We start from the raw sequence: 23,570 nt of genomic DNA, 5'->3' as shown, positions 1-23,570 counted from the left end.
CCCAACACACACACACACAGTGGAGGAAGCTGGGCCGCAGGGGTGGTGAGACCGCAGAGATGCAGCCAGGACGTGGGGGCCCCGAGGACAGTCTGGCCCCAGCGCCCTTGCCTGAGAGGGTCAGTGCTTGGTGAGTGGGGTAGCGCTCGTTCTTTCATGGGGGACACTGTCCCTGGGACACAGGAGCCTAGCTGAGCCCTGGGTTATTGCTGGACAGGAGCAGTTTCTGTGTCGGGGGCATACAGATTCCGCTGTCCTTCTCGGAGGGTCAACACACCAGCCCCCAGAATCCCTTTACTGCTCAGGACACCTGCATGCTGGAATGTCGGAGTCCAGGGGCCTTGCGTCTCCACGGAGCGGGGACGCCACGAGGACGCTGGCCAGGTGACTGCCGCCCGGGCTGGGGCTGCTGCCTCTGCCAGCCAGGAAACTGGATGGGGCCGGAGTCCCCCACCCCCGGCCTCCCTCCAGGGGCACGTGCTGACCGGCGCTCTGCCCCTCCCCGGGTTCAGTTTAGTTTATTTCCCTCCACTAAACCCTCAAAGCCCAGAGGGGCCGGAAGGCCCAGGACCCTTGGCCAGGCTGGAGAGCTTCTAGGGGCGCAGAAAGGAGCTCAGAGTCCCAGTGGAGGCAGCTGCAGGAGGACCATTGGAAGCATCTGGAAGGATACAGGGTGTGGCAGGGAGGGGACAGGTCAGTTGAAAAGGCGTGAACACAGCAGGGACGCATGCACGCCTTAGTGGACATCCACACAAGGCCACCAACTCGGCTTGTGTGAGGGCTGAGGCCTGGGTCCCATCAGCTGGCACATCAGGCCCACACCCCCCTGTCCACACAGGGAGAGCCCCTCTCACCTGCTCCCCCACCCCGAGCCTTCTTGCTCTTCCAGCGCTTTTTATGCAAATTCAAGTATTTAGATTTATTTATTTTATTTATTTTTGGCTGCGTTGGGTCTTCGTTGCTGTGCATGGGCTTTCTCTAGTTGTGGCGAGAGGGGGCTACTCTTTGTAGCAGTGCACGGGCTTCTCATTGCAGTGGCTTCTCTTGTTGCGGAGCACGGGATCTAGGCACGTGGGCTTCAGTAGTTGTGGCACACGGGCTCAGTAGTTGTGGCTTGCAGGCTCTAGAGCCCAGGCTCAGTAGTTGTGGCACATGGGCTTAGTTTCTCCGCGGCATGTGGGATCTTCCCGGACCAGGGCTCGAACCCGTGTCCCCTGCATTGGCAGGCGGATTCTTAACCACTGAGCCACCAGGGAAGCCCAAGTATTTAGGAATGTATGTTTTTATTGCCCCTGTTTCTTTTTCTTTTTATTGTGGTAAAATATACATAACGCAAAATTTACCATCTTAACCTTTTTTTTTTTTTTAACCATTTTTAAGTGCACGGTTCAGTGGCATTAAGTACATTCTCATTGTTGTGCAACCATCCCTACCAGAACTTTCAGTCTCCAGAACTTTCTCATCTTCCCAAACTGAAACTCTGTCCCCATTAAACACTCACTCCCCTCCCCGCCCCCCAGCCCTGGCCCCGCCATCTACTTCCTGTCTGTGGGTTTGACTCCTCTAGGGCCTCACATGGTCGGGATCGCACAGTACTCGTCTGTCGTGTTGGCTTATGTCACTGAGCACGATGCTTTCCAGGTTCACTGCCTTTCACTGAAGGAGCTTGGTGCCCCTGTGGGCTGACAGTCCAGCAGACAGGCTGTTCTTTGGCCCCGGTGACCCTCAGTGCATTTGCTGGCTAAGACCATCTTGAGCCTGGACACTGTGTTCCAAATAAGTGTCCCCCTTTGCCGTGTCCTGGACCACCAGCCTCTGTGCTTCTGTGGAAGCCTGCGGCTCCAGAGCCCCCAGGATGATCAGGTCGCAGCTCTCCTCCTCAGAGGCATGGACACCCTTTGCGGCTTGTTTTGCAAATTACAGGAGGAACAATTCCCCTTGGCAGGAGAGGCTGCCGGTTCTCAGGAGGCTATGTCTGTACCAGCGAGAGCAGGCAAGGGGTGGTGAAGGCAGGACCGCAGGCGGGGAGTTCCCCGCCCCGCAGCCCGGAACCTCGCGCCTCAGTCGTTGTCTGCAGCAGAGAGAGCAGGGGCCCAGCCACGGCAATTGTCAGGGGCCTTAAAAAGTTAGCCAGCGTCAGCGATCTATCCCAAGGGAAGGTGAAAGGTGTGCGCACCCAGGTTTACGTACCAGGGTGCTCATCACAGAATTGTATATGCTCACAAAACACTGACACCAAGGCTCGTGTCCAGCTGGAGAGGAATGATGAGGTGACAGGACATTGTGCACCGGAACACAGGTGGCCCCAAAGGCCAGATTTATGAAGAGTGTCCACTGACATGGAAAACGTTCCTTACGAAAGGCCAAGTGGGAGACAGCAGAATGCAAACCCAGGTACCCAACAGAGTCCCGCTTTGACAGTTAAGTACAATACTAGAGCACTTCGCCGGAGGACTGCAGGCACCAAGGAACACAGCTTGTCCCCCCGCGTCCCAGGGCAGAGCCGGGCTTGTCCCCAAGGGGCCCCACAGGGCGGCTGGGGAAGCAGCAGAGGCAGGGTGTGTGCTGATGACTTAGCAGAGGCCAAATCCACCAAAACGTAGGGAGAGGGGTAAAGAGGGGCCCTGGGTGAGATGGGGGTCCCGAGGTGGGGTCCCGAGATCTGGGCAGCAGTCAGGGGCTCAGACTGAAGCACAGAGACCCAGCCGTCCCTGATCAGCTCGACCAGGTGTACATGAGCCTCCCCTCTCCCTCCCTCTGTCTCTCCCTCTCTGTGTGTGTTTTCCTTTTCTCACCTGCTAGAATTACATGAGAAGCAGATTTGGTTCTGGTTGAAATAGACTCGCCAGATTTTACAAAAAGAAACGCGCTCCACAAAGCTTCGGCTCCCTTGTTAAAGCACAAAGCCTCGTGCAGTTCTCCTTGGTGATTTGCTCTGGTCTGGGTGCTCCTGTTGGACAGGGAGGTCTTTGGCAGGTACCAAGGGAAACGGGCACACAGCCTTGGTCAGAAGGGAAGCAAAGTGATGGGGCAACGGGACTGCCTGGGTCCCCACCACAGGGTGCACTCGGCGAGCTCGGCTCCGTGCCCACCTCGGGCCAGGCCTTGAGTGGAGACCACCTCTTCCCCACGCAGGCCCAGGCGCAGGTTCACCCTGGCCTGACTGCCTGTCACAGCCCCCCACCCCTGCCCCGCGATGTGGACAAAACACAGTTTAAGTCAAAACCCTCATTTAATCAAGAATCAGAGGGAGGAACGGACAGACGCCGAGGGAACCGTTCCCAGTCCATTTCGGTTCCGTTGTTCTGGAAAAGACCAGGAGGGAGCTGGCATCCACACCGATGTGAATGCCAGGGCTTCTAGAGCCAAGCAAAACCAGAGTGGGACTGGTTCCAGATGGTGACTTCCAGGCCCGGCCATCCAGGTGACACGTGTGAAGGCTGCTGCATTCCCAGGGCAGCAGCTGACGGGGATCGAAGCCAAGTGCCCGGTGATGGGCTAGACCTCCACGAGCGGGAGAGGGAAGGGGCCGCCCTGTAGAAACAGGTGGGCCCTGACCTCCCCGTCCTGCTACGGCCCAGCTCTGCCCCTGCTCCCGGGGGCGTGCACACACAGCCATCCATCATTTCCGGGCCTCCAGATTATTCTGGGGCTGATTAAATTAGTGAATGTAATCACAATCTGAAGCAAGTTAATTGAGAGAATTTATTTGGGCCTGACAGTTTTACGCATGTTTGATTAAGTATTATAAGGTTTGTTTTTGATTTTGCATAATTTACCTTTAAATCCTGTACTGGGGGGCCCATCAACCATTAACGACCAAAATAAACCTCTTTTAAGATGCATCTATTTATGATTTATTTCTGAATGCAATATCTTCCAGATCTTTTTGGTGCTGTTGCCAAACTGACAAATATGTTAAAAGTAACATTTTGAGCCATTGCGTTCACCTTATAAATCTTCGGGAATGTATACAATTCATTAAAAGTTTTGAAAGAAGTACAGGTTAACATTTATATTGCAACAAGTGACATATAAATGCCTATGTTTTTCTTCTGAGCGTGCCATAAAATATATCCGCCCCGCCAGTCTCCTCCGAGGCAGACAAATCGCACACGCTCGGGGGTAATGATAACTCCGCCACAAATCTTCACTCCTGTCAGCACAAAACTGTTCAATCAACAGGATGTGAGTTGTGTCTTTTGTGAAATTAGCACAGGAGAAAATACAACCCGGGCCGGGGAGCGGGGCGGTGGGTGCTGGGAAGGGGCCGAGCCGGTGTGAGCGCTGACCTTGAACACGAGCCGCCCCTGCCCGCTTCGCGGCTTGGGTCTGGGTTTTAGGAGGGCACATCCGTGAGACGGTGGGCCTGCCACCCGGAAGGAGGCCAGGGCCACCAAGGAGACGGGCTGTGTGGTCTCCTCCTTCCCACGGTGAGAGGCTGGGTCCCAGTCCGGGAGCTCGCTCGCTGGCAGCATTTAATGAGCACGCATCCTGCCCCGGCCCCGGCTGAGGGCTCCACACTCTGAAACCCTCACCAACAGCCACTGGGGATGCGACATCCAGCTCACGGATAGAGGCTGGACACTTAGGGAGGTTACATAGCTTAGCCCACCCGCTGCAGAGCCCGGGGGGAGTGGGGAGGGAGGGGGGACCCACCTCTGAAATCAGGGCAAGTCCAGCTGCCTGGGCCAGTCCCCGGTGTCACCCCCCAGGCCTGTAGCCGGGGATCTATGTGCTGCCCCAGCAACCAGCTCAACCTGCTTTCCCTCCAGCACCCTTTACCTCTGCACTGTGCGCCCAGGGTCCCGGACTGGAGCCGGGCGAGCTAATGCCCGTGGATGTCACTGGGTGATGCCAGGCTGAGGCTTGTTTCCCTCCAAAGCCTGGGCCCCCAGTTCTAAATGCCTGGCACAGGGCAGGCACTTAGTCAACCAACCAACCAACCAACTCAATTAGTACTGGGCCAGCTGTGTGCCAGGCACCAGGGCTACAGCTGGAGCTTCAGCTCCAGAGGGGTGGGATGGGGTGGGGGGCGGGCAGCAGGAGGCCTCCCTGCCAGGCACCACCATGCTGAGTGGGGTGCCCACAGCTAGCAAGTGGTGGAGCCAGAGCCCAACCAGGCAGGCTGGGTCTGGAGCTCACGCTCCGGCCACTCTACTGCACTGCCTTCCGTAAATGCTGTCCACTGCTTCTGTGGTGACCTCTGGGGGTCCGACTGGCCCTTGTGACACACTGGCCCAGAATCCACCTTGAGGAGAGGGCATCCTCTCTGGATTCACAGGGCTAAAGGAGGAATCACATCACGGGTGGGAGATGCTGTGATCTGTTAGCCAGGCACGATGCCCCCCAAAGACAGGCTGGGATTCTGTAACCGAGGGCCAGCAAGGAAATAGCCGTTGGTGAGATGACTAGGGATTTTGCCAGAGTGCCAAATCAACTGGTGATGTCTGCAGCGAGTCTGGAGGAGATGGCCCAGTATGCATGCCACATATTAGCCATCCATGAGTGGTGAGGAGTTTGGGAGTCAGGCCTGGCTTGAGCAAAAATCTCTTTCCTCGTCTGTAAAGTGGAGGCAAGACTATTTCCCTTGAAGGTGGTTCTAAGGATGTGAAATATGTTCGCTCAGACCATTTGGGCATGTGACAAGACCACCCCAGACCTGGTACCGTAAAGCACTAACCTCAGGGTCCATGAGGCGGGGATTTGGACAGGGCCCAGACAGGGCTTCCCTGCTCTGTGCCATCTGGGGGCTCAGCTGGGAAGACTCAAAAGTTGGTGGGTGACCCAAAGGGCTGGAGCCAAAATCACCTGGAGGGCCATTCACTCACAGGTCTGACACCTGCCCAGAGACACCCGAAGGCTGGGCTCAGCTGGGCTGCCCATGAAGGGCTGCCCACGACGGGCTGCCCACATACCCCCACGTGGGCCTGCATCTCACAGCGCAGCAGCTGGTGCTTCCCGGAGGCTGAGGATGAAGCTGCACAGCCCCAGAATCACGGGTGTCACTTGGGCCTCAGGATCTGGTCACTAAGGCAGCCCAGAGCCAAGGGGAAGGAATTTGAGTCCGTCTCTTTTTATTTATTTATTTATTTTTTTGGTGGTTTTCAATTTCACTCCCTTGAGCACATAATCATTTTCACACATTTTACATTCTTTTTTTTTACATCCTTTTTAAAATACTTTTTCATTACAGTTTATCATATGATAGTGAACATAGTTCTCAATGCTATACGGTAGGGCCTTGTTGTTTATCCATCCTATATTTAATAGTTTGTATCTGCTAACCCCAAACTCCCACTCCATCCTTCCCCAAGCCCCCTCCCCCTTGGCAACCACCAGTCTGTTCTCTACGTCCCTGAGTCTCTTTCTGTTTCATAGACAGGTTCATTTGTGTCGTATTTCAGATTCCACATATAGGTGATATCATATGGTGTTTGTCTTTTTCTGACTTACTTCACTTAGTATGATAATCTCCAACTGCATCCATGTTGCTGCGAATGGCATTATTTCATTCTTTTTATGGCTGAGTAGTATTCCATTCTATATATGTACCACATCTTCTTTATCCATTCATCTGTCGACGGACATTTAGGTTGTTTCCATGTCTTGGCCATTGTGAATAGTGCTACTATGAACATAGGGGTGTGTGTATCTTTTTGAATCAGAGTTTTGTCTGGGTATATGCCCAGGAGTGGGGTTGCTGGATGACGTGGTAGTCCGTCTCTTGATGGCGAGGTGACAGCAGGGCCGTTTACAAGGACTATGCGGTCACTGAACGCTAATGTGCCTGACTCCGTTGTCGGGACATTTGCGAGGATTAAACCCACTGTCACGGGGCTGGAAGTCACACTGGCCCTGCCCGAGGACTGGACAGTTAAAACATGACTGCGGGGACTTCCCTGGTGGCACAGTGGTTAAGACTCCGCGCTCCCAACGCAGGGGGCCCGAGTTCCATCGCTGGTCAGGGAACTAGATCCCACATGTATGCCGCAACTAAGAGTTCATATGCCACAACTAAGGAGCCAGCAAGCCTCAACTAAGGAGCCCACCTGCCACAACTAACACCCAGCGCAACCAAATAAATAAATGTTTAAAAAAAAAAAAATGACCGCGGAGAGGTCAGCCCCTCCCCACACCCAAACCTGCAGGGCGGCCTGATGTCTGGGGTCAGTCAGCCTCTACTGTCCGGGCAGCAAGAGCCACTCCTTGTCTGGCCCCTGAAGTGACTGGATCCTCACTCCCTAGCAAGTGCAGGGACAGTGGAGGGTGTGGCTGGCTAAAGCCGTCCCAAACCTGACAGTCTGCGCCTTTAGCATTCCCTGTGCGCCCTGTGATAAATGCTTGTTTAAACCGGGGTGAGGGAATTCCCTGGCGGTCCAGTGGTTAAGACTCCGAGCTTCTAATGCAGGGGACGTGGGTTTGATCCCTGGTCGTGGAACTAAGATCCCAAATGCCATGCGGTGAAGCCAAAAAATATATATATATATGTTAAACCAGGTTTAAACTAGGTTTCTGCAAAGGCAGAGGGTAGAGGGTTTGTGGGCCATCAGGCCTGCTGTAGGAGGCTACTCAGCTCCACGCTAACTCCAAAGCAGCCACAGACAACCAGGGAGCGGGTGGGATCTGGCCCTGGTTTACGGCCGGGCCTCGAAGCCGCTGACGCTCAGGCGCTTCTCAGGCCCTTCACGAGGTATCACAGCGGCCGGCTCTGCGACACCACACGCACCGTCCCAGCAGGTGGCGCCCGGCCACTGCCCACAGCCTGGACACCCACGGGAAGGCCGGGGACAGGAGGGGAGGGAGGAACGCCTGGGGGGATGGAGGGCACAAAGGAAACCCCCACTGAACCCCAACACCAGGCCGAGCCTGCGAACAAACGGCACACTTCGGCGGGGCTCCCCCGGCCCTGCCACTGAGCTGGCTGTGAGGACAAAGCCTTGTCCTCATCCTCGGGGCTCCTGACCCGGCGGTGGTCGGGCTGCCGGTGAGGTGGCACCTAGCACTTCTACTGAATGAAGCAACAGAACACAGCAGAGTGCATGGTCAGGAGAAGTACTGTTTGTGAAGCTTCTGGAGTTGTTTAAACATGTGCGTGTGTGGACTAGATCACAATGAAAAGATACATCTGACTGTGTGGGCCATGGTAAGAAAACTGAGCTAGTGGGAGAGGCTGGTCCATAAAGGTAGCTTTCGAGGTGTGAGAAAGGCAGGATTGAGAATCCCCCCTGCCAAGGGGGGGCCAGGGAAGGGGTGGCACATAGTTGGAGGTGGCTTCCCAGAAGTGAGGATACTGATCGGGGTCTTAAAGGGTGAGTAGGAGCTCGTTGGGTGGAGGACGGGTAGAGGGACAGAAAAGGCAAGTGTGAAGGGACAAGTCACGGACAGGAGCAATGGGGCCTCCTCACAGAGCCGGGGAGGGGGCCTGTATAGGGCATCTCAAGGGGACAGGGCTGGACCACGGTCTGGGGAAAAAAACAGCACCCTGGGGTAGGGTGCAAAGCAGGGGGGGCCACTGTGGAAACCCAGCAGCAGAGAAGATGCATTTTAAGAATCACTTCTTAAAATATCCCTCTTCTTTCCCATCCTCTCCTGCTGCCACTTTGCCTGATCTAGAAACTTCTCAAAACTCTCTGGGCCCCTTCCTCCCCTCTCCAGCATGACCCTGCCAGACTCTCCTCACCAGCAAAGCTGCAGCTGAAGGGGATCACACGCGCCCGCAAGCATCGGACCCCTTCCCACACGACAGGGAGGGGGCGTGGGCGGGTCGGGGTCAGGACTTGCAAGGGGAGGTGACGTGCTTGCAGGTAGGGGCTCCTGCAGGTGGCTCGCCGCCCTGGCGGGTCAGCCGTCTTCTGTAAAGGATGCCCGAGGAGCTGGCCTCTATCAGAGCATCCAGTATCCAAAACAGCGACCCAGACCAGGACCCGCAGGCACTGGGAGACAGAACCAGCCGCTCCCACGCGTGTGCAACTAGCAGCTTCTCCACAACTGATAGAATTCACGCAAATGGAGCTTGCCGACTAAATCCAAGGAGGGTGAAGAGTTTCCCCTACCCTGACCTCGATCGGATTAAAATGTTTAAACACGTCTACACCGAAATCCTCACTCTCCTGGCAAAGGGCAACCCCAGGGCTCCGTGGGTGTCAGCCAGCCCGCCCTGACTCCCTACATTTGGGGACCTTGGTGTCCGTGGGTGGTCAGCCGGCCAGTCTTCCCTACATTTGGGGACGCGCGTCCGTGGGTGGTGTCACGCAGTCCGCTTCAGACTCGCCGGGCGGCAGACACGCAGGACAGGGACCGATCTCGGGGCCATTGGCAGGCGCTCTCCCGAGGCCGGAAGAACAGCAGCGCCCGTAGGACCCGCGCCTGCGCACTGCCAACCGCCTCGGGCGCAGAGGCGCATGAGCAGAGGAGCTGCCCGGGGACTCCGCGGCTCAGGTTCGCTATCTGCGCCTGCGCAGGACGGGCCGAGGCGCCGGCGGCGTAGGCGGGGCGGTGTTGTCGGGTGGCAAAGTCAGGGGCCGCGCGCCGCGCCGCGCGCGCATGCACGCACGCACGCACGCACGTACGCCCAGGGGAAGCGCCGAGTTCCGGGCGCTCGGGGTCGGAACGGAGCTGGGGGGAGGGAGGCACTCTCCGTGTCGGCTCGGGCGGAGGGGCGTGAGGAAAGTCCTACGGTGGCCGCAGAGGGACGGCGCTACGGCTCCCACGCTAGGCCAAACGCCGCCGGCCACCGGGCGCAGGAGCCCCTGGCCCTTCGGGGCGGCCCCGGGCGGGGACGCGTGAGGGTCCGGGCCGCGCCGTCTGCACCATGCGGCCGCCCTGCTCCCGGAGCCCCGAGGGACAGGGGGCCGCGCGGCTCGGGATGCCGGCGCGGAGAGGGCACCCGGTGAGCGGGCGGGGGTGCCCGGGCGGGGCGGGGGCGGCTCCCGGGGGCGCCACGGGTCAGTCCTGCCTCCGGGATCTGGGGCCCGGCACCCCCCAGAAGCGAGCGCGTGGGTGCCGCGCGGACGCCCCGGCCCCGACCTGGAAGCCCGTGGCACAGATGCGTTGCCCGCGGCCAGGTGGCGATGGGAGGATGGCGAGCGGCCCGCCCGGGGCCGCGACTCCGCCGCGTGAAGGGAGCACCGACGTCTGAGTGCCATTAGCTGCTGTCAGACCGCGTTCTGACCGAAGCCTGCGGGAAGGGCTGGGCCTGTGGGCAGGGGAGGGTGGACGCGCCCGGCCTCCCCCTCCTCCGCCTCAGGCCAGAGCAGCAAGTGGGCGGCCGGAGAGGGAGCTAGCAGAAATCCCCCTGCAGGCCCTCAGGCTACAAGCCATGTGATGGGACGCAGATGCCCTCGGCAGTGCTTCCCTAGAGCCTGTAACCAAGTTTGCTGCTCCGGTTTTACACGTTCTGAACTTCCAGTTCTGTGTTTCCAGCCACGATTCAGGCAACCTATAAATGACAATTGCCAGGCAAAACTAGAGAGCCATTTGCTGTTCCTCCTCTCCTGTGGTGGCCCAAGCCACAGGGCCTGTGCCCTGCGATAACACCACTGGCCCTGGGCCGTCATCCTCTCTGCCAGGCACGGGCAGCACTTGCCTGATAACGCCTGCTAACCACAGCACCCCTGCGAGCCCAGCGCTCGACATCCCCGTTGTGCAGAGCAGGGACGGTCTCGGGGTGAGGTGACCTGGCCAAGGTCACTCCTGGTGAACGACAGCACGAGGGTTCAGGCCCCGCAGGGGAGCCCAGAGCCGGTGCCGGCTGCCTGGTCCCCAGCACTTGGCCTGTCAAGTTGCTGAAGAGAACGGCCCCCGTCTGCCCTGTGGACACCCTCTCCCTCGTCCTGTCCTGTTGTGGTTGCCACTCGGGGACTTATTCACCCTGGATAAAGCAGCCACAGAAGTGCAGGCAGGCATGGGCATCCCAGATAAAAGCCGGACGGTGAGTCCAGTGAAGGGGACTCGCCGAGCCTGGGGGAGGGGGAGGTTAGCCAGGGTTTCTGTTGGCCCTTCCTCATGGGTTTTGGCATTGACTGCCAGGGGGCCTGCGGCCACTGTCCTGACCCTTCTTCCTGGTGTTCCTGGTGGAATTTTGGTTCCCAGTGATTGGGGGTCCCTTTGGAGTGTCCTCAGTAGTGTTTATGGGAAGAGTAACCCCGGAGGATGTGAGCGGATCCCAAGTCCCAGGCTCGGTCTCCCTGTGGCCCCGGGCTGGCTGGTGTCCCGGCTGACCTGGCTCCTGTCCGTGTCGCTCTCCCTGCAGGCCCACGCCTCCCCCGGGACTCAGCCTCGGCCTCCCAGGCCTAGGCACCCGCGACGCCTATGCTGACTGCCGCCCGCCTATGCTGACTGCCGCCCGGGCCCGATGCCGGTCATGCCCATCCCCCGGCGGGTGCGCTCCTTCCAGGGCCCGCACACCACCTGCCTGCACGCCGCCTGCGGCCCGGCGCGCGCCTCCCGCCCGGCCCGCACCAAGTACAACAACTTCGACGTGTACGTCCGGGCGCGCTGGCTGTACGGCTTCATCCGCTTCCTGCTCTACTTCAGCTGCAGCCTCTTCACGGCCGCGCTGTGGGGCGCGCTGGCCGCCCTCTTCTGCCTGCAGTACCTGGGCATGCGCGCGCTGCTGCGCTTCCAGCTCAAGCTGTCGGCGCTGCTGCTGCTGCTGGGCCGCCGGCGCGCGGACTTCCGCCTCCTCAACGAGCTGCTGGTCTACGGCGTCCACGTGACCACGCTGCTGGTCGGGGGCCTGGGCTGGTGCTTCATGGTCTTCGTGGACATGTGAGGGCGCCGCGGGCTCTTCCGGGGACGGTTTCTGGCGACCCGGCCGTAGATGCACCTGCGGCGGGCGCTTTTCTCGACGCGGTAGGTCAGGGCCCTTTCGTCGCCGTGTCAGAGGCATAACCCACCCCCGACCCCTGCGTCTCTGGCTCAGGAAAGGGCTGAGACTTCTGTGAAGGGAACACTGGCGCCCTCCCTCCTGCTGGCCTTTGCTCGGACCGTTTCTGTGTGTGGTTTCGGTGCCGCGTCCCCTGCACCACCTGCTTGTGGTTCCAGCCTGCACTTTCCAAGCTATTCCCGGGGCGGGGGGCGGGCGGGGTATGGGTCCAGTCTGTACTTGGAGAGCCTGTGTCCCTGTCCCCTCTCCAGGGCAGTGGTGTCACCAGTGGCGTGGGAGGTCCCCGGGAGGGGTGTGCTACCCAGGTGCAGATCTGGAGGGGAGATCCTGGCTGCACAGCCCCCTCCTGTGCGCCCCCGGCCCCTGCCCCAGCCTTAGGGAAGCGTCAGGCTCCACCAGCTGATGCACCACACTGCCTCCAAGCTCTTCACTCCGCCCTGGGCCACCGAGTCCTCGCTCAGCCCACGGACTCTCCTCCATTTGTTACCCTGCGAGGCGTGGGGGTCCTGAGTCCCAGGCCGGGCTTAAGTGGCACCTCGGTTTGCTTGGCAGTTCCTAGATCAGGGGCCAGCCCAGGGGAGTGCCGGGTCCAGGGCACAACTCTCTTCCTCCCGGGCAGGTCTGTTGAGAATGTCAGCTGGATGTTGTCATCTCTTCAAGTGTGGATTTCTGGGGAGGTAACTCAGTTTCTTTCTGGCCTTGGGGGGCTTTCATTCTCTTCCCCTCAGGGAACGTCCAGGTTCGAGACGTGTCTGTTGGAAGACATACCTCTTGGAATCAGGGTTGCACCAGGGCTGGATCTCCGAGTGAGGGGCTCGGTGGCCCCTTTGTCCCTGCCTCGTTGGTTGTTAGAGCAGCTGGGAGTACAAAGCAAAAATGAATGTGGGCCTGGAAAGAACCAGTGGTCCAGGGGGGCTTTCGGTTGCAGAGAGAACATACCAGAGGGCCAGCATTTTGCCCAGACCCCTCACCCTGGCCTCCATCAGTTGGGGACAGGGTAGCCGCAGGCCTTGTGGGCAGGCGAGGGGCACTCTGTCAGCTGGGACAACAGCCAGAGGCGGGACATAGGGCCCCATACTGAGGGTGACAGGGAGGCCGATGCTACTTCACCCCACACCCGCGGGCACGGGCGGTAGCCCCTTCAACCCTGCCTGGCCGGGTCCCCCAGTGGCCAGGGGGAGCTGTGGGGGCAGTTGTGTGCCACTGGAAAAAAAAGCCAAATCAGGTAAAGAAGGCAAAAAACACTTGGCTGTAAACTGTGGTCTTTAATTTGTAGCCAGTTTTTGTCGGACGACTGTCCACTCGAGGTCAGTGGACGGCTCCTCCGAGGGAAGTGGGAGTGAGTCTGTCCCCGTCGCCCGGACGGCAGGCGCGGAGCCGACCCACGTGGACCCCCCTCCTCGGCGCTGCAGAGCACGTTTTGCACCAAATCATGCTGTTTCCTAAAAGCTTTGTTTTGTGTTAGTTGACTCACGTTACTCTGAGGTGGGCACGTGTCCACGGGGCTGGGGCAGCAGGGGGGTCACGGTGGTGCGGACAAAACGCTGCTTGGTGTCTTGAGTGCCTGTGAAATTCTTTATGAAATGAGCCACCTGCATTAAACTTATTTTTTTAACACGTTGACAGCGTGACTGTTTAAAGCTCAAAAAGTTTATACCTTTTTTAAAGGATATAACCAGCCCAAAACACCACAGATGCCGTTTTTCACGAGTCAAATCCGAACCTTGAAAAGCAGCCATCTGCCATGCTGGAGAAGGAGTGTGGTGGGCTGTAGGGCCACCCTGCCATGAGTCCAGGGGCCCCACCGCTGGAGCCTGTTCTGGGGATTTGGCTGGGTGGCAGCAAGAATTTGTCGGCACTGGCTAAGCGGGGGCCCTGGTGAGGTCCAGGAGGGCTGAATTCAACCAATAGGCGAGTGTGTATCGTCCTTATAAGACAGGTGATGCCCTCACGTGCCAGAATGGCAGTAGGATGGGAAGACACTTACCCCCAGGAGAAAAACTGGAAGGAAACCAAAGTTACGAATTCTTGTTTAACCAAAAAGCACTTGGAAAAACGAGTGACAGGTTTATTAGTTAGTATCTCTATTGCGTAAAGCCTTCCCCGGCTTCTGTGCACGGGACGCTCACGTTTCTCCCTCGCAAAGACGTCTTCCCACGTGATGATGAGGGTGACGCCCTTCCACGCAGCCAGTGTGGCCAGAAAATGTGGCCCTGGAAGAGGAGCTTCCAGGGGGTCCGTGACAGAGCGGCCTAGCTTCCATCTCTGGAATTTTGTGGAACTTGACGTTTCAGAAAAAAACAATCCGAGTCCTTTTGGGGTTTAGTTTGTGGTGGCAGGGTTGGTAAAATCCTCACAAAAGCCTTGGCCCCTGAGCAGCAGCAGAGGACCCTTGGGAGGTGCGGTTTGTTGCACGAAGCCTGGCCGAAGCCTGGCCGAGGCTTGGGTGGGGATGGTGCTTCCGGCCGGGAGGCCACTCTCGGGTGCGCTGGCTTCACTGGGAGTGGGTGGCAGCGGGCAGCACTGTCCCAGATTTGTCCTCTCACCACGCTGGAGCCTCGGGTTTGCCCACCTTCTGCGGCGTCCACAGGCCTCCTGGCCTGGCCTCGCCTTGTTTCGGGCAAGTTGGAGGGTTTTCTTCAGTGGGTCTCCAGACCAGCGCTGTCCAGCGGGACTTGTGTGTGGTGGGGGTGCTGTCTGCTGCGGGAGCCACCAGCCCGTCCTCTGGGCTGAACGAACCCGATGTCCCCCTGGGGGGCAGTCACCATTTTCAAAGAGCACACGCTGAGCCGGCCGCTGCAGGAAGGCAGGGGCCATGCGGGGTTTGCCGGCAAAGCCTCATTCTGCCCAGACTGTGCCCTAGTTACCAGTTCGGGCACCGTCCAGAGAGGGGTCTCCTGGGACCTTGGGGCACCGCAGCCCGGGGACCCCGGCAGCAGCACCGCTGCTGGTGGGGAGACGACACCTGGACCGTGGTGGTGACACCGGGCCTTGATTTTGGGAGTCGGGGAGGGTGGGAGAGGGCGGGCAGGCAGTGTGACCACAGAGAAGGGAGCTGGCCAGGGGAGGGGAGGAGCAGTGCCCCAGGGAGAGCTGGGGGTGGGGCGAGGCCTGGGAGAGTCGGAGGGGGCACTGGGAGCCTGGCGGCCTGGGGGGAGGACGGTCAGATCTGGGGGCGGCCATCCCCAGGCAGGAGAGCAGGAGAGCATCTCGAGAGCAGCAGGTGTTCAAGACAGGAGATCAAGGCCGGGGCAGAAGCCGCCAGCGGTGGGGTGGGGACGGGGAGGAGGGGAGAGGGGCTTCCCTTGAACAAAGAACAGGGCCGCGTGGTGGCCTCCTTCGCACCGGGTGTTGGGGGTCTCTTGGTGGCCCGCCCGTGGGGCCGGCCCTCCCTCTGCTGAGGGACCCCGGCCCGGAGGGTGGGAGGGGCTGCCGGTGGGAGGTGAGCCAACAGAGGGAGGGAGGCAATGGCAAGAAGGGGAATTTCTAGAAACCACATGGTTATCTGAGAAAGTCCAGGTGCTGTCCAGGCCCCGGGCAGGGGTGGATGAGGTACCCTCGAAGACGCCCTCTTTGTCCCTGCGGCTGCTGCTGGCTGCCCCGGGAGGGGATGGTAGTCGGACCCCCGGGTGGCCCCACCTCCCCGACTGCCTGGGAGGACGGCCCAGCGGGAGGGACGCAGCACCCTGCACCGAGGGTGGCCAGGGCAGGCGCAGCCCACCTCTGGACCAGAGCTTGACCCCCAGGGCCGCTGCGGAGGAAGGGCCGTCCACTGGGACTCGCCTGCGGATATTGATGTCCCTGACCTTGAGAGGTCCCTGTCCGCTCTAGCGCCTGATTGGACGAGGGAGGATGGCAGGGCTTGGTGCTGACTCAGCGCTTCCTTCCCTCCGCACAGGCCGGTCCTCTCCCTTCTCCCTTTTTGGTGTTGTTTGGAAAAGGCCCTCTTCCGGGAAGGCCCTTCCTCTCATCCCCCGGGAGGCCTGGCTCCTGCAGGGGCCGCTTTCCAGAAAATCCCCGGCAGCCTGACAGCTCCCCAAAGACGGAGGGCCCCCCCTCCCCCGCCTCACCAGCATCCTTGCCCTGGAGGGGACAGGGCCACGCGGGAGCAGCTGATTCAGTGCTCGTGGGCCCGCCCCTCCCCCAGCCGCCGCCGGGCAACGTGCCCAGGCAGGCTGGCAGCTGTGTCACACGGGGCCTCAGGCAGGGTTGCTGTGGCTCTCGCTGTGTGGCCCGCACTGCGCCCGGGGGGGTGGCAGACTGATGCTGGGAGGGCCTGCGCGGGCGGGCGGGCGGTGTGCCAGGCGCCCCCGTACAGGCACATCCACGGTCCGATGCAGAAGAGGCCCACGGGAGGGTGCTCGGGCACGGCCACCACAGCCAGGAAGTCAGCTCGTCCTCCTAAGAGACGGCGGGTACGCCAACCTGGCCGCGTGCAGGCTCCCAGGAGCCCAGGTCAGGCAGAGTTCCCCACCTCTGGCTGGTCCAACAGTGGTCACCTGCCACCCTGACCCAGGTGACCCGGAGCCCCGGGGCAGGCACAGGCTGAAAAGGGCGGGTACTGCCACCCGTGCGGACTGGCCAGCTGATGGGAGCAGCCTGGGCCAGAGGGGGCAGGGCGTAAGCCAGGACCCCCAAGGGCCCAGAATGACAGGCGGCCCAGGTGGACGCTGGGGCAGGCCCTGAGCCCAAGGCAGGCAGGTGCCAGCTCCGTGGGTCCCGTAAGCAGGTGTGACAGGAGACGGGGGACCTTCCTCAGTATCCCCAGTACAGGGAGGGCCATGGAAGTGGGGCGAGCATCCCGGGAAGTGGGGACGTGCGGGCTGGAGGGCCGTGTGGTCAGAGTGGGTGGGGCCTGGGGCAGCCCCCCCGCCCCGCCCCCCGCCAGCTTGTCCCTCTGGGTACCGCAGTTCACCCCAGCCGCCCGTGGTTGGCTGGTCAGAGAGTGTCTTCAGACAAAGGCCCCGGAGTCCAAAGCAAGTGTCTGAAAGGTCCAGGCCATGTTCCCATCAGCTGCGTGTGACCCTTGTTCATTACCCGAGGGGACCAGTTCAGGGCTCCGTTTTGCTTCCTTAGAATACCAACGACTAGTCCTGGCTGAAACGCCGCATGGATGTCCGTACGGAACCAATCAGTCCAGGCTAGGTGGCCCTGGGAGGAGGCGTATCCCCGAGCTGAGGGGCCCAGGGGGCTGGGGCAGGGCTGGGTGGGTGCACACCTGGTGGGTGCGGAAGGAACCGGCCGTCCTGCAGTGGAGGCCACCTCCCCAGGCAGTGAGTGGTCACCTTCCTGCCCTCACCGGGGTCAGGAGCCAGGCACCGGCTGGCCAAGGCCGAGATGGGGAGGCGGACGGTCTGGCCCAGGGCCGGGCACAGCCAGGTGTGCAGGGAGCTCCCACATACAACCTGGGCCCTGCTGGTAAGAAAGTTGCTGCCCACTCTGACCACCGGCTGCCCTTGTGAAGGGATTCACCTGACCAGAGAACGGGTTTCCAGTTCCTTCCGGTGGGTGCCAGCGCCCTCTCCCCTCCCCCCACCGTGCCACCACCTTGGCTGGCGGCGCTGGGCCTCGCTCCGGCCCGGGGCACCCCTGTCCCTTCTGTCCCAAGAGCCCGGGGGCCCTCTGGCCCCACCGCTCAGCTCTGGCTCCTCCAGGCCTGGGCTGCTGCCCGGATGCCCACCTGTGGAGTTTGCTTTGCAGAACCAAGGGGGCCTCTGCCACCTGTGGGTGTGGGCAGCCCTTCGATGATAGAAATCTGGCTCTTAAGTGGGAATTCGTCATTTACCACAGCACGGTGACGTAATGGTAACACGAATCATTTGTATGTTTTTCAAACTATACTGCGATGGCCCTGTTTCCCCAGCTCCCTCAGTGCACAAAAGTGCCCCAGTGAACACCATTATCCTCCTAATCCACACCCTGGGCTGACTCAGCCCGCACTCGATACCCACCCGTGGCCCGGGCAGACGGGTCATCGAGGTGCACTTCAGAGCGGCTGCAGCCCTTTTTGACCCACCACCCCTCCTCTTGCCATGCGGCTGGCCGGTGCGTGCCAGTGTGTGCGTATGTACACGTGTACATGCCTGTGTGTGTCCTCAGTTTCGAGTCCTACCCTGTTCACCCAGGCTCTGAGCAGGGCAGGTGGACGGGTCCCGGCCCTGCCACCCTCTGCGCCCAGGGCTCCCTCTAGGTGCTCTTGGAGGGCACTGGGGGGCTCGGGCCCCCGGGAATGGGAGGCCCCCAGTGGCCATTATCCGCGTGCTCCTGCCCGGAAGACAGTGGGCTGTACTCAGCTGGGAGCCTAGGGTCCTGGCTCCGTTTGCCTTTCCCGCTTGGGGTCAGCTGGGCACTGTTGTCGGAGCCCGTTCACGTGGGCAAGGGCCCTGTGCCCTGCCCCTGGGGAGGGAGGGGTTGCTTCTCTCCACCACCGGCTCCTCCTGTGAGATGAGGGGAGTCTGGCCTCACAGCCCGGAGTGGACGGGGCTGCTGGACACGGCTCTTCCCAGAGGGGCTCTGCTCTGGGGAGTACAGCCCAAGGCCAGCACTTCCTCCCGGGGCGGGGGCTGCAGAAGAGGGCGCAGCGGGCTCTGATGTCCCCTGCAGCCCAGACCGCCCTGTGGCCGAGCTCTCCTGGCTCCCTTCTCCAGGAAGGCGCCGGAAGCCAGGGGTGGGGACTGCAGGCCCTGCTGGGGGGGCTGCAGATTGGATGGCCCTGGTCTTGACCTCAGAGACACGTCCCGAGGGGACAGCCTGTAGAAGGACCTTCCCGAGGAGACCTGGCACTCTGCGCACAGTGGTGGAACGCAGGAGCGAGTGAGTGAATGGGGCTGTCCTGTCTCGGCCCTTGTGGGACGGAGTATCGCAGACCCGGTGGCTCGTAAACAGTAAACATCCGTTCTCGCAACTGTGGGGCTGGAAGTCCAAGGTCCTGGGGCGGGCAGAGTCGATGTCTGGTGAGGGCAGCTTCCCGGATCACAGACACCGTCTTCTCTGAGCCCTCACGTGGTGGAAGGGGCGAGAGGCTGTGAGGCCTCTTTTATAAGGTCGCTAATCCCATTCTTGAGGGTGGAACCCTCATGACCTAGTCATCTCCCCAAGGGCCCACCTCCTAATACCTTCACCTGGGGTCTAGGATTTAACATATGAACCTGGGGGACACACACACACTCAGACCATAGGTGCCCCTGCCTCCGCAGGGATCGCACTCAGTGGGCCCTCTACTTTCTCAACGACGGTGTCCAGGGTCACTCAAGGCCTCCATAAGCTGGGTCTCAGGGGCAGGATGTCTCCCTCCAGAAATGCCCACGGGCATGGGTGCTTGCATTTTGCTGAGTTATTCCTGGAAAGGCGGCCCCATTGTTTAGGACCTGGCCCCCGGAAGTCCTTCTGCTTGTCTCACCTGGGTGTCTCTAGCTGCAGCTGCTGAAGCCTTTACCAAGTCCTGTCTGCATCCTGTCCTTCTCCTCCCCTGGGAGCATGTGCCCAGCTCTCACCTGCATCCCGTGGAAGCACTGACTGCCCCCCAAGCTACTGTGCCCACCCTGGCATAACTCCGCGCCAGACCCTGCTGTCCCTCCTGGGAGGAGGTGAGTCACCGCAGCCGCCTGGCCCTCAGCCTTCTCGGGAGCAGGCAGCAGCAGCTGCTTAACAGCTGCACTAAATGTTAGAGGGAAATTTAGGACAAAAGAGGAAGAAGATTGGAGCGTCCAATTTAAACCGAGGGGAGGCGTCCAGAAACCAAAACGGCGCTGCCCTAATTCACGTGCAGAGAGAGCCACGGGTTTGCAGCCTCTAACAAGAAACCAAAATACTCACCCAGTTTCCTTCTGTGCAAGGGATCCAAACTCGCCTGCCAAGGAGCCTCAGCTGGCCCGGGGCACCGCAGGCCCCTCACTCTGGCCAGTGCACCTGCCCTGCAGGCCAGGTTGAGGCCAGGAGGGGATGGGGAAGGGGCCAGAAGCACCTGCGCAGACAGGTGCCCCACCCCCAGCTGCAGCTCCAGCCAAAGGCCACACGGGGTCTGGGAGGCGGTGCCTCACCGTAGCAGTCCCGGACTCCTGCACCCCAGCTATGGGTGCGCTCTTGGACAAGGCTCCCAGCTGGAGAAGATGGTCCAGTGGAAGCAGAGGCTGACCCCAGAGAAGGGCTTTTGAGGAGGAGTCGGGGGCCAGGCGAGCAAGCCTTAATCTCCAGAGTAGCCTTCGGCAACTTCCTGCCCCTAAATAAGGACCCCACCCTCAGTGGAACTGCTAGGCCCGGCTGCCGGGGGTTGATCTGTAAGAGCAGGAGGTGGGCCTCTGGATCCCCCTCCCCAGCAGGGACCCAGCCCTGAGCTGCAGCCTTGACTTCACACCTGCTGGCTTTGTCCACCCGCTGGGCCCTGACTCAGCCTCCAGGCTGGAGTGGGGTCTGTGTGCTGACACCGAGTCACTGCCAGGAAAACCCAGCATACCGGGTCCCTGCCAGGGGTGTTTAGGAATCCCCGGTTCTCCGAAGCCAATCTGTGCCTCCATCGCAGACCCATGCTGGAGCCACAAGTGGGACCTGAAAGGGGTGGGCATTCCTGCCCGGTCCGAAAAGGGAATGAACAGAAGGAAACGAACGCGCTCTGCCTGGGGTTTGGAAGGGCAGTGGCTTATGTGATAAACGGTACTCAACCCAGCACCTGCTCAGTCCTTCAGCTGTGAGTAAAATGCCCGGGGCAGGGGTCCCTCCCGCTGTAGAGACTAAAGAGGAGGGAGCTTGGTAGGCTGTCGAGAGAGGCACCATCTCCAGGTGTCGGCACCCCTGCAGCCTGCCTGGGGCCAGGCGACCCCCGCCCCAGGAGAAGCCAGTGGCTCGCTCAGGTGGGGGCAGGGGCGAGAGGAGCAGGGCAGGTCCCCCATGGACACAGGGCGAGGCGGCCACGCTCTGCACCCTCAGCCTCCTCGCTTTGTGGCCGATACTCAGCCCGGCTCCTCCCTCCTGGCCCTTCCTGTATTTTGGTTTTTTTAAATAAATTTATTTATTTATTTATTTATTTTTGGCTGCGTTGGGTCTTCGTTGCCGCAAGTGGGCTTTCTCTAGGGCTCTAGGCGCGCGGGCTCAGTAGCTGTGGCACACGGGCTCAGTAGTTGTGGCACACGGGCTTAGTTGCTCCGCAGCATGTGGGATCTTCCTGCACCAGGGCTCGAACCCGTGTCCCCTGCATTGGCAGGCAGATTCTTAACCACTGCGCCACCAGGGAAGCCCCCCCTTCCTGTGGTTCTGTAGGCACCTAGTTCCCTGGATCGGCTCTTCCTGCACAGAAGTGCCCATAGGGCTTTGTTCCCTGGACCCTGGCAGATCTACGACCATGAAGCGGGAGCTCCCTGGTGAGGCTCGGGCTCCAGCGGCGATGGGACCAGGGACAGATGGGGACTTGGCTGTTAGCACAAAGCCCAGGCCTGAGCTAAGGCCATATCTGGTGACCAAAAGACCTACCCCCCCTCCCCCAGGCTGGACGCCCCACTCCGGCAGCCTGGATCTGAGCTGCCAGGTCCTTGCCCGGAACTTCCCAGGGCAAAAGAAAGATGACACGGTGATGGCAATGGCCAGCAGGGACCGGGGCCGTGATACCGAAGGGCAGGGCTGGATTCGGTCATCCCTGCCATCCCAAGCGCCGCGGGTACAGACAGTCAGTACCTCAAAGTGCAGGGACCTCACCTCCATCCATCCTCCAGCCGGCTCAGGGCCACGCTTGTCAGTGACCTGCTGTGGGCCTTGGGCCATGGCTCCCTTCGCTGCCCTGATTCCCTGAGGGTCTGCGTGGGAGGGTCTCACTTGGGTTGGGCTTGGAGAGCAGAGGGCCCTGTGCGTCCCTTCTCTGTGCCGCCCCCCTGAGCAGAGAGTGGGTCCCGGCCCCTCCGTGGGACCTGGGAAACAGGCGGGAGGCCTCAGCTCGTCCCTGAGCCAGACGGCAGGCGGGGCAGGCGGAGTGGAGCCGCGCTGGGGTGTCCCTCGGGCTCCCCACTGCCCACAGGGCCTTGGCCAGGCCCCACACCATCCCCAGAGGCCCAGAGCCAGCTTGGGAAGCACCGCCCCTCCACGCCCCTCTCCCAGGGTCAGGCCATGCCTATGGTGGGCCCAGGAGCAGACAGAGCTGGAGGGGGCTCAGAGGGTGCCTCGGCCATCACGGGGGCACTGCTGCTGGGCACTCGATTCCCAGAAGTGCAGGGCTCCGTGGGGACCCCCCCACCCCTGGGCGAGGGATGACCCCAGCCCGTGGTGAGGTGTTAGGAGTTCAGTGAAGCCGCCACTTTGGGGGAAGATTCCCAGGGCCAGCGATGGCCACGTGGACTTTATTTGTTACCCAAACCTCACGACCCGCTACGGAGCAGGTGAGGCTGCCCTTGGAGAGGCCCAGGAGGTGCCAGGCCCACTTGTAGCCAGGGGCACGGGAATGATGGTCCAGTGGGGTCAGAGGCCAACGGGGTCAACTGGACATGTCACCGCCTCCCCCCGCGGAGGCCCCGATTCACAGGGCCTGGGGCAGCATTCAGCCCCTAGAGTACCACCTTGGGGAGCGGGCCGGGTGAGAGCTGACCCCTGGGCACCTGGGGGTGAGTCCAGCCCCTGCCCTGCAGGGAAGGCTCTGCTGACGGCCGCGCCCTGTGGGCCTTCCCTCAGTCCCTGTGCGGACCCCACCACCCCGGAGAAGGAATGATTTTTAGTCCCATGTGCCTCAGACCCCCAGCACTTGGTTTTCCTCACAGGACCAGACCGGGATCCAAATCCGTGGGGCCAGTGCTCTGGGCTGGCCTCAGGTGGAAGCCCCCGGGGCGTGAGCTGCTGTCTCGTGTGCAGACCCCAGACTCTGTGTCTCTGCCTGGGGTCTGAGCTGCCAGAGCATCTCCCCGGCCCAGCCTCCCATCCATCCCCCGCCTACCCTGGGGGCACAGCTGGCAGGGCCCGTGAGTCCCAGGCAAGGGCCCGGGTCCTGCAGCAGGGAGGGCAGGCCAGGCCGGCCCCAGGACGCTCCCCACAGACCCCAGCGTGGACAAGCGCACCTCAGACCCTAACGCGCACACCTGTCACCTGGGGCCCTGCACTCTGTGATTCGTGTATCGGGGCCCGGGGCGGAGGGCAGAGGGGAAGCACACCGAGTAGGGGACCCACGACAGCAGCGTGGCTCAGGAAGCCACTAGAAGGTGTTTGGAGGAGGAGGAGAAGGGAGGGTCGGCCGTGTGGCCAGATGCCGAGAGGTCAGGGCAGACCATGTGACCACCGGTGACAGTGGGGCCTCCGTCCCCGAGCCTTTGACCCCCAGCTGAGCCTGGTCTGACTCCCCAGGGCCTTGACACAGGAGCAGCAACTGCCACTTGTCATTTCCACGGGGGTCTTGGTCCCCCAAACTGTTCTCCCCCCTCCCCATCTGAGGAAATGGCCATCATGGGCCCCCTTCCCAGCAACAGTCTGAGCGCTGCACCCCAATCGCTCCCCCTCCAGATCCAGTCGATGTCCCTCAGCCCTCCCTGGACCCCGGGAGAGGCCCCAGCGGGTCCAGCAGAACATTCTCCTTTGCCCAGCAGCCTGGAGACCTCTTCCCCTGCAGGCGGGACAGAACAAGGCAGAGTCCCGGCCCCGCCCCTCGCCGCCGGGCCCCGCCCCCTCGGAGCCTGCTCCTGGTGATACCTGGATCCCTGCTCCCTCGGCCCCGCCC

At 61.1% G+C, this 23,570-nt stretch overlaps 1 protein-coding gene across 2 annotated transcripts; it reads left to right on the top strand.

The window, feature by feature from the left end:
* The first annotated feature begins 9,470 nt into the window (after window positions 1-9,470).
* TMEM250 (transmembrane protein 250) lies at window positions 9,471-13,510 on the top strand. Of its 2 annotated transcripts, none has more exons than XM_082401897.1 (2): window positions 9,471-9,892; window positions 11,255-13,510. In XM_082401897.1, exon 2 carries the CDS (start codon window positions 11,357-11,359, stop codon window positions 11,774-11,776), a length of 420 nt encoding a protein of 139 aa, XP_082258023.1. In that variant the 5' UTR covers window positions 9,471-9,892; window positions 11,255-11,356; the 3' UTR covers window positions 11,777-13,510. The 2 variants fall into 2 exon arrangements, with proteins under 2 accessions (XP_082258023.1, XP_082258024.1); XM_082401898.1 differs by lacking the exon at window positions 9,471-9,892 and adding an exon at window positions 9,900-10,933.
* Window positions 13,511-23,570: the final 10,060 nt, after the last annotated feature.

Source organism: Balaenoptera borealis (assembly GCF_965194805.1).
Source record: "Balaenoptera borealis genome assembly, chromosome: 8".
NCBI classification, from domain to species: domain Eukaryota; kingdom Metazoa; phylum Chordata; class Mammalia; order Artiodactyla; family Balaenopteridae; genus Balaenoptera; species Balaenoptera borealis.
Note: the sequence above shows the minus strand (reverse complement) of the source record. Positions and strands in the feature narration are given on the sequence as shown.